The sequence below is a fragment of the Neophocaena asiaeorientalis genome, unplaced genomic scaffold, assembly GCF_003031525.2.
Source record: "Neophocaena asiaeorientalis asiaeorientalis breed wild unplaced genomic scaffold, Neophocaena_asiaeorientalis_V1.1 scaffold476, whole genome shotgun sequence".
Taxonomy (NCBI): Eukaryota; Metazoa; Chordata; class Mammalia; order Artiodactyla; family Phocoenidae; genus Neophocaena; species Neophocaena asiaeorientalis.
In genome coordinates, this window is record NW_020172178.1 from 9621704 (window position 1) to 9631535 (window position 9832).

Genomic DNA, 9832 nt, shown 5'->3' on the forward strand with positions numbered 1-9832 from the left:
AGGGCTGCTGTGGAGTCTGCCCTGTGCTGCCCCAGGGCTGGGGCAGAGAGCGGGGAGTGGCTGGCCCTGTCTGCATCCCTGGACTGTCTGGGGCCCTGGCCTACCCCTGTCGCTGCCCCTCCAGGCTTGGCACCTGGCCAACTGAGATTCCATTGAGCTCTCCTCATTGTTCTCCAGGGTCCAGGCTGCAGGGACAAGGTGGACTCTGACCTGGATCCCACCTGCACTGTGTCGTGTCCCCTCACAGCCCCCCACCTCCCCGGGGCCCCTTAGGCTCACTCTCCCAGGCGCTGCATTTTCCAGAGAGGATGTAAACTCCCACGTCTGGAAGGTGACCTGGAGACTGACTCTAGAAAGACGGGGTGTGGTGGGAGCGCCTTTCAGACAGGCAGGAGTCATCCACGAGACCTCAGGACAGCACCCCAGGCTGGGGACGGAGCCAGATGGATGGAGGAGCCAGGCCTGGGCCCGGTGGGCCGCCGTGCTCTGCCGGCCTCTGCCCTCTCTGAGCCCAGCTGGGGGCTGGGGGGACGCAGACACTCCAGGCCCTTCCTGCCCGGGGAATTCTGATCCGGAGGGCGGAGGGCATCAATGATTAACTCGCCTGGCACTGCTGATATGGGCTCCGGCCCACGAGGGGGTGGTGAGGGGCGGCCACAGCAAAGCTGTTTGGATTGTCGCTGTTGGGAGCCCTTCTGCACCTGCTGGTAAACAGTGGCCTGCAGGGCACTCGGCGCCCCACACGTGAGCTCTGCCAAAGGTCAGGATGGTGACGGGAGGGCAGAGGCCGTGGCAGCTAGGGACGCCCGTCACCCATCCCCTCTCTGAGTTTGGGGAAGATGTCACTGGTCAAGGGACATCGTGAATCCCAAATCAGCCGATCACCCCAAGCCCAAGGCCGAGCTGCGTCACGGCTGAGGAGCCCTGACGCCCTGAGCGTCCCTCGTGGGCCTGGCTCCTGGCGGGCGTAGCAGGGTGAGTAGAGCCTCGGAGCCTGGCAGCTGAAGGCGCCAGGACATCCCAGGAGGCCACCGGAGGGCCTGGCAGCCAAGCCGCATCCGGAGGGGTGATGTCCATGGCTTCTTGCGCCCTTGGCCTAGACCCCCTTCCTGAGCGAGTTGCCACACGTTCACGAGTTCACTGTTTTATAGCCTGAGCTGTGCTGGGACGGCCCTTACAGATGAGTGGGTCTCGTGGAGCCGCTGCCAGTGACAGCTCCCGGCCTGCACGGCCTGGGGACAAGGCCCGGGCAGGGCGGCTTCTGCTTCTGTAGGGCCTGAAGCTTGGGGGCCCGTGCTAAGAAAGAGACTACCATTTACAAAATCGGAATTAGATGAGAAAGCAGGTGTTTGTTGTTTGTTTGTTTCGTTGTTGTTAGTTTTTTCGGCTGCACCACGCAGCACGTGGGATCTCAGTTCCCCGACCCGGGCTCGAACCCGTGCCCCCTGTGGTGGACGTCTTAACCACTGGATTGCCAGGGAAGTCCCCTTGTGTTTGTTTTTTTTGGGGGGGACAGGTGTTTATTTAGAACGACGCAGGAAATCACAACAAACTGCTAGTTCTGAAAAGCCAAGAACATTACAAATCCCAGAAAAATATGTTCTGTCCGCTGACTTCTGAGCCTCCTCAGGGCTGTTTTCCCCACACCTTTGGCTGATCGGTGTAATGACGTGTCGGCAGAATTTTGCACAGAGCGAATAGCACAGAAGGAGAGTTTAGCCTTCTCTTCGGCTGGTTTTGCCTGTCCACCCACACGCTCCCCAGGCGGGGACACCAGGGTCTGGGCCGCGTGGGGCTGGCTCGCTGGCCCTGCACCTTCCTGCCGCCCCGAGGCGTGGGGTGTCCCCGGAAGCCAGTGTCCCACCGTCCACTAGCAATAGCCTCGCTCTAGGTGGAGGTGACCGTGCACATCACCTGCCCCGTCAGTGGATCCCAGGTTTACATGGACACCCCAGTGCCACCCACTGGGAGGGCAGCTAGCGTGAAGAGGGGCGTGCGGGCTTCCTGCGGCTGCCCTGACCCGTGGCCACAAACGGGGGCCTAGAGCAGCAGACGCATCTCTCGGGAGATGCTCCATCACTGCAGGCCGGTGTGTTCGTGTCTCTGCTCTGTCCCTACACAGCCTTCTCTGGGTGTCAACTCTCTTCTGTCTCTGTCTTACAAGGATGTGAGTGGTGGCACTCGGCACCCACCCGCATAAGCCAGCATCATCTCATCATCTCAGGACCCTAACTCAATCACGGCCTCAAAAACTTTGCATTTCAGGTCCTGGGGGTCAGGAGGGGACACCTTTTGGGGCCTGACGCGGAAGGGTGGGTGGCTCTGAGACTCCCTCAATGCCCAGGGTTTGGAGTTCAGGCCTCCTTGCTGTCAGGGCTGGCGAGTCCAGACCTTTGTGGAGGCAGGTGTGTGTCCTGGTCACACTTCAGGCATCTCGGGAGGGTGGCCGGGCTGGCAGTCACGCACGGATGTCCCCTCTGTCTACTGAGCGCCGTCACTCCTGCAGCAAAGCATATGGAGCCCCTAAAGGGCGCTTCCTGGGTTGGGGGGCTGTTCAAGGTGCTCCCCCTTGGGTCTCCTTCTCTGGCTGGGGAGACGGCACCACGAACATCCTTGGGCCAACACAACTGTGTTTACTGGGGGTTGGCAAGAGCTGGGCCTGGGATTTACTTGGGACAGTTTATTACGCGGCAGCAGGAGACTGATACAACGGGCAAAGGGTGAAGGCTGGGAGCAGTGTTGTCGCCCAGGGTGACCACTGACCCTGGTCCTGAAGGTCTTACATGTTTCAGCCTAGGGTGCTTCCCGAGGGGGAACCCTGCTGTTCTCGCCTCTGTGTCCAGGTGTTCGACATAGCCAGGCGTGTGGGAGACGCCCAACAGAACCTCAGTGAGGGGTGCATATGCCCAGAGAAGTTTAGCCGACTTGACCAAGGTCACGGAGCTTGCAGGGAGCAGGGTGGGGCAAAAAGCCAGGGCCCCAGTGCAAAGATTCTTCTGGGAGCCTTTGCTGCGGAGTTGTTTGTTTCCAGGAAACACTTGTGACTTCTCAGGGTTTTCTTAGAACACACACCATTTCTGCCCAGTGCCTCCTTAGATGCATGTTTCTGGACATGGAGGCTGCAGGCAGAGGGCCTGGGCTGGACCCTGAAGGTGTCACACACAGTCCAGGTAGGGAGAAACGGTAACAGGGAGCGTGTGGGAATGGCACCGGCATCTGGACATCAAGGAGGGCTTCCTGGAAGTGGTATCCTGAGCTGGGATGAAGCACCTGCTGGGTGAGAAGCGGAAAGGAGTAGAGGACTTCCAGGCAGAGCCAACGGCGTGTCCACGGGCAGAGCGGTGTGGACGTTCTGGGAAGTGGGGGAAGAAGAGTGGGCACATGTGTCCGAGTTGTGAGAGGGCCAGGGCCCCCTGAGCCTCGGTGGCGGAGCCCTGGGGCTGTCTGGGTGAGAGTAGCAGTCCCGACACTGGGCAGCTGCCCATCCTCGCCAGGGCCCGGGGCAGCTGCAGGCCCGTCTGCCCAGCCTCTGACTTCCCTGAGGGCCAGCTCCCAGCCCCCCACCCCTGCTGCCCGGCCCCCAGTGAGGAGGGAGGGGCCGGTGGTGGAGGGTGTGTGTGGAGGGGGCGGGACTGGTGGTGGCTACCGGCCTCTGACCCCGCCTCCCTGCCCCACCCCGCCTGCAGTGCTCGTCCCTGGCAAGGGCCTGGCCGCCGTTCTGAGGACACTGCCCATGTTCCACGATGAGGGGCATGCCCAGGCCTGTGGCCTCCCCGAGGACACCTTAGTGCTGCCGTGAGTGTCGGCTCCTCGGGGGTCCCGGGCAGGGACGATGGCCAGCTGTCATGGGCTGGGGGGTATCCTGAGACTGGCGCCTGCCAGGCTGTGGCTTCTCAGTGTGTCCATGGCGAGCTGCTAGAGGATGCTGTCCCCACGGGCTCCCACTTCCATGGCTCTAGAACTGACTACAGCCCCCTTTCAAGTGAGCCCTGTGGGGACTGAAGCCCATAGGAGAGGCAAGGGCTGGCCCCAGGTGCCCCGCCTTGTGAAGGTCCCTCTGTTTCCCAGCTCGTGGCCCAGGCTGTCCGCTGCTCTTCGCTGCTGGCCGGCTGAGCGGGGAGTTGCCCTCCAGGTCACTGACCTCCCTCCTGCCAGCAGCCCTCCTCCCAGGGTCGTCCTGGCTCACCGAGGGGAGGGGACACTGCTCTGGAGCAACCTGGCCTGGCCTGTCCTTGGCCCCTCCCGGGACCACGGTCCTTGCTCCTGGGGCCTCGAGTGGAAGGGAGCCGGTGGGGATGCAGAGCCCACGGCCACGGCCCTGGGTGCGGGGGCCTGGCTGGGCAGAAGGGAACGGGGCCGCCGAGCGAGCAGGCAGGCGGGCGCAGAGTGCGAGCCTGCTGTCCACCTCCTGCAGGCCTGCCAGCCCCACCTGCCCCGACCAGAGGGTCATGTACACGGTGCTGGAGTGCCAGCCTCTCTTCGACTCCAGTGACATGACCATCACTGAGTGGGTTCAGATCGCCCAGACCATTGAGGTGAGGTGACGGGGGAGTGTGGGCGGGGCTGGGGCCAGGAGCCAAGTGGGCCGCACCTCAGCTGCAAGGCTCCCAAGGCCCTTTTACCTGCACCCGTGAGGGTGGGCATCGAGGGACCCCATTTCTCACCTTCCTCCCTTAAGAAAGCCCGCTCCCCACAGAGAGGCTTGTCGCACAGCCTGCCCCTTCCTGGCTGCAGGGCGCTGGCCCCAGTTCCACACTTGTCCCGTTCTGCTGGGGCAGGACGGCTTCCGGGGCCTCACGCCTCTCACGGTGAGCGCCTGGGACCGCGTGCGGCCCTGGGCCCGGCCCTTGTGTCTCTGAATGCCCGCAGCCGTGCTCTGGGGCAGTCTCCCTGCTCTGTGGCCAGCAGCATTCTACAGTTGGGGCCCGACCGCTTCTCTGAACGCCTAGGGCCGCTGTCCTGGCCGCAGAGGCCAGCCATGCGCAGATTCACTGTGTGGCCAGCAGAGGGCGCCCCAGCCCGGCACGTGGCTCGGCTACCCTGCAGCTACGGGCCCAGCCTGGCTTGGTCTTTCAGTGGGCCGCGAGAGATGGTCCCCTGAGGTCCCCTTGCCTCCCGGGACCGTGCCCCTCGCAACCACAACCCAGGCCAGCTGCCCACTGAGGCCCAGACTTGGCTGCCCGCTAGGAGGTGGTGGCCGGGGCTGCATCCCTGCAGAGGTGGCCTGTGTGCCTGGAGGCACCTTCCCCATGTCCGCCTGTGGGCATCCTTTCCACCTCCCACATCACAGCCGGCTCCCAGCACTGGCTGTGCCTCGTGTCCGCACCTGGCCCTCCCGCTGGACCGAGAGGCTGGCGGACTTGCTCACCCCTCAGCCCCTGCTGCCCCAGGGGCAGTGGTCACTGAGCAAGGGGCCCTCCAGAAGCACCGAGCTGACCAGTGTGCTCGGAAGCCCAGGCCGGGCATTGCACGGGGCAGACCTTCCCACCCCCAGATAAGAGTGTTCAGAGACCCCGACCTGAGTTCTCCCATGGGTTAGGGGTGTCACGGGGAGGCCCGAGGGGACGGGAGGAGGCTGTCCTGGGCGCGAGGAGAGCACGGGCGCCGGGACTCCAGGCAGAAGCTCCATTTCCAGCGCGCTTCCCCGGCCAGCGGTGACCCGGGTCCCACTGGCACCTCTCCAGGTCCTTCCAGCTGTATGTGGGGCCCTTACCTTCCTTTTCCTGGTTGCCCCGAAGGCCAGGCCTGCCTGAGCTTGCCGCCCCTCCTGCAGAGACACTACGGGCAGTACCATGGCTTTGTGGTCATCCATGGCACCGACACCATGGCCTTCGCCGCCTCCGTGCTCTCCTTCATGCTGGAAAACCTGCAGAAAACCGTCATCCTCACTGGTGCCCAGGTAACAACCCGGGCTGCCCAGTGGGCACAAGGTCCGGGCCTTCCTGAGGCCACAGGGCAGTTCAGTGCTGCTGGGGGCCCAGGTGGGTCCCCGGGCTCCTTGCTCGGTCCGGCAGCTCCCGGAGCTGGTTCCTGCTCCGCCTGAGCCAGCCAGCGCTGGTCAGTGCCCTGGTCCTGCCTGGTGCCAGCCCTGCCACCCTGGGGGTGGGTCCACAGCCTGCTGCCGGCCTTGTCCAGCTGCCCTCCTTTTGTCGCTGTCATCCTCTTCCCACTGTGGTTCCCACCGCTGCCATCCCTGGGCACCTGGGCGCATGCTACCCCCTCCTCTCTCACCCTGACCCAGCACAACCCCCAAAGCCAACAGGTGGAATATTCTAGAAGACTGCTGGATTTGAAGGGGGGTGGTGGGGGAAGCCTGGACCCCCGTCAGGGCCTGCGTCAGAGGCTGCCTGCGGTGGCGTCACGGGGCCAGCCCTCCCCAAGGCCCTGGAGAGCCTCCCCGGGGTCAGAGGTCGGGAAATCCCGTTGCCAGGTGCTGACCCGGCTGCCTGCCCTGCTCTGTCCATGGTCCCCGCGGGTGTCACAGTGGGGCGGCCCCACTCAGGGGAGGCCCAGGGCCGCACCGCACACACCCCATTGCTGCCGAGCACGTCCCACTCGGAGCTTGAGTGGAGGGATGGGGTGCAGGCTGACCCTGGCCCTTCCCAGACCCTCCTGAGCCCCTGGGTGTAGGTCGCCATCAGGCCTCTGCCAAGGGACGAAGGGGAGGGTTTTGAGCACTGCCGGCCCCGGGGAAGGATCACGCACCCCCGCGCCGGCCCTGACGAAGCGTCCCTGTTATAACGCAGGGGAGACTGAGGCTCAAGGCGCGGGGCTGCTGGCGCACTGCCACACCCCTTCTGAGGACCCAGGACTGTGGCCCCAGGCCAGGGCTCATCCTCTGGAGGCCCTGCGCCCACCCCTGCCCAGCCGGCCCGTCTGCACACCCCTTTGTTGCCTTCCTGGGCAGGAGGGGTGGGGATCTGGGTACGGGTCAGCGTCAGCCCCGGGGGCACTGGCCCTCACGTAGACACGGGAGCAGGACTGGGACCTGGTGCTCGGAGGTCCCGCGTGAGGCTTCTGGCTGTCGCGTCCACCCACGGTCAGCCCTTGGCCACCTGGTCCAGAACTGGCCGGGGCAGTGAGGGAGCAGGGCCTCCGTGCCCCGGGGCCAGGGAGCTGGGCTGGGCAGTGGCGGGTCCCTGGGCAGGAGCCCATCCGGCCGGCCTCTGGCAGCGGGCACTGGGGCCTGCGGGGAGCAGAGGGCGCTGGGGTGCAGGCCAGGCTGGCATGGCCAGCAGGTGCAGCTCCCCGAGCAGCGGTCCCCACCGACCCGAGCCTGCCTGCCCCCTCTCCTGGACCCCTGCCCGGGCTCCGCACTGGCTCCCTCCTACACTGCCCGAGCCTCAGCCCCTCTCCTCTCCGTGGCCTCTCCTCCAGGTGCCCATCCACGCCCTGTGGAACGACGGCCGTGAGAACCTGCTGGGTGCCCTGCTGCTGGCTGGCCAGTATGTGATCCCCGAGGTACCTCCTCCTGCCTCCTTCCTGCGGCTCCTGGGAACCCAGGCCCGTGGCTCGGGGTGTGGTGCTCAGGGGGACACACGGGGGCGCGTCTGGAAGGGTTTAAAGATCTGTCTTTCCCCTTGAACGTGAAGTACACCGTAGAGAAAGTGGGAAAATAGAGAAGGCGGCAGGAGACGGTCACTGCCTCGCACCCCCCGAGACGTCTGCTGCTGGCAGTGTGGTGGATCTCTCCGGGTCACGTGCATATATATGTGGTTTACGTATATTTGTCTCATGCCTATGATATGGTGTATGTTTGTTTACACCACGTGCATATGTACGTGTGCAGGTTCCCATCTGTAGGTTGTACTGGTTTTGGAGCGGGCTCTTTTTCCTCTTCATCTCTCCTGGTCACGTGGTGACACAGGGAGGCATTTACAAGATCCCCCCTCACATCTCAGGGGACGGGGAGAGGAGCCCTGGGAGGGGTCGCCCGCCCTGGGGAGGGGCTTCATGGAACGCCGTCAGGGCCTGTGTCACTGCCGAGGTGCCCAGCCCGCCCCACGGGAACAGCTCCTGAGCGGGGTGGGGGCTCCCCGGCGCTGAGCTGCTCCCCGCCCCCCGCAGGTCTGCCTGTTCTTCCAGAACCAGCTGTTTCGGGGCAACCGAGTGACCAAGGTGGACACACGCAGGTTTGCGGCCTTCTGCTCCCCCAACCTGCCCCCTCTGGCCACCGTGGGCGCTGATGTCACAAGTAAGTGAGCAGGGGTCACGTCGTGCAGGGAGCTGCTGCGGGGAGCTGCTGCGGGGACTGTGCGGGGCCTCCTGGGTGGGAGCGCACGGCTCGGGGTTCTGCCCTGGGCTGCGGAGAAGCCGGGGGCCGGGGGGCGCTGCTCAGAGTGGGGAGGCCCCAGCAGGTAACCCCGGCTCGGAGCCAGGGGGCCATCCCGGGAGGAGCCACGTGGCCCCAGGCCCAGGAGTCCCTCAGTGACGGTCAGTGGCTCTGCCACTCGCCTCGGCCTCCTGGGGACGTGGTTCTGGTAGTGCGACCTCGTCCTGGGGACTTTCAGGGATGTTTCAGGCTGCCCAGCCCCCATCGTGGGGTTGCCCGACGCTTCCCGTGGGTGGTGGACCCTGAGCCCTCCCCCCCGGGGACCCCGACGCCGGCCCTGGTGAGGAGCCGTCTCCAGCCCAGTCCTCGGCGAGCGCTGTGGGGTTGGTGCTCAGGCCTCACCCGACTCAGCCACCCTCATGGCCGTGGAGACTCTGTCCACCCAGGATGTCCGCTCTCCTGTGTGTCTCCGGGGACCCCCGCCCCCGCTCTGGGTCCGCCGTGGGCATGGCCAGCCCCTCCGCGAGGCGGCGTGACGGCTTCGCTCCGGTGGCCTTGCTGTCCGCCTGGTCCCTGCCGTCTACATGTTGCCCCCTCGCCCCCCGCACCGTGTCTCCTCCTGTGCCTTTGAGACGTGGGCATCCAAGCGTGGTGGCGGGCAGGACCTCTGCCAGGCGGTTGTGGGGCTACAGCAGGAGGAGGGAAGGACCATGCAAGGAGGCATTGTGGCCTCGAGCCCTGACTTCATTCTGGGGGCCTTACCCTGCATTTCCCTCCCCCTGCCCACCCACCCTGCTTGCCGGAGCGGCCTGGGGGTTGGTAAGGCCCAGAACGGTCAGTGCATCTAAGGTGTGTATAGCACGCCCGGGTTCTCGGGGCCGGAGTCAGGAAGGCTTCCTGGAGGAGGTGGCCCATGTGCTGGTACTGGCAGATGGATCGCTTCCTTGCTGTGGTGGGCAGTGGCGCTCAGCCCCTCCTGCCCCGGTGCCAGCCAGCCGAGGAAGGAGGAGTGGGCGGGAAGGAGGGGGCGGCCGCTGTGCAGGCCTCCCTCCCCCGTGGGGGCTGAGTCACACCTTCTCTGGGGCTCAGAGGGGAGCTCCCAGGACACAGCCCACTGGCAGGTGCGGAGTTCACCCTGGATCCCCAGGCCCCTACCTGTGCCACGCCAAGCCCGCGCCGGTCTTGAGGTACAGGGCACACTGGTGCAGGCTGGGCTGGCCGGCTGGCCGGGTGCGGGGCTAAGGCTGGCCCCGAGAGGAGAGGCCGCCCTTGGACCCCCAAGCCCGTGATCCCAGGAGGATTGTGTCCCCCCAGCCAGGGTGCCCGTGTGGTGTGTGAGGGTCCCGGGCTGGTCCCGGCACCTGGTGCTGAGAAACACCAGCCTCTGCCCGGGGTGTGCCCGGCGGGGCCCCTGGGGAGGCGGGGAGCTGGGGGCTGCCACCAGCACTGGGGCGGCCGGCGCCCTCTCACTGCTTTTTGTTGCGTCTTCCCTCCCCTCTGTGAGGCTGTCACAGACGAGGGGCTCGGGGCTCGGGGGGGGAGCTGTGCCGGGCAAGGAGG

The 9832-nt window shown here is 65.6% G+C and overlaps 1 protein-coding gene across 3 annotated transcripts in view; it reads left to right on the top strand.

Moving 5' to 3' along the window:
• Positions 1 to 1420: 1420 nt before the first annotated feature.
• ASPG (asparaginase) overlaps positions 1421 to 9832 on the top strand; it is a 20865-nt gene continuing 12453 nt past the window's right edge. Inside the window, exons 1-6 of one of the 3 annotated variants that reach the window (XM_024758776.1) lie at positions 1421 to 3170; positions 3687 to 3795; positions 4415 to 4535; positions 5774 to 5899; positions 7378 to 7461; positions 8068 to 8194. In XM_024758776.1, the coding sequence (XP_024614544.1) occupies positions 3101 to 3170; positions 3687 to 3795; positions 4415 to 4535; positions 5774 to 5899; positions 7378 to 7461; positions 8068 to 8194 (637 nt within the window). In that variant the 5' untranslated portion in view covers positions 1421 to 3100. Of the gene's footprint in view, positions 3278 to 3686; positions 3796 to 4414; positions 4536 to 5773; positions 5900 to 7377; positions 7462 to 8067; positions 8195 to 9832 lie in introns of all 3 variants that reach the window. The other 2 variants (XM_024758764.1, XM_024758768.1) reach the window with 2 other exon arrangements.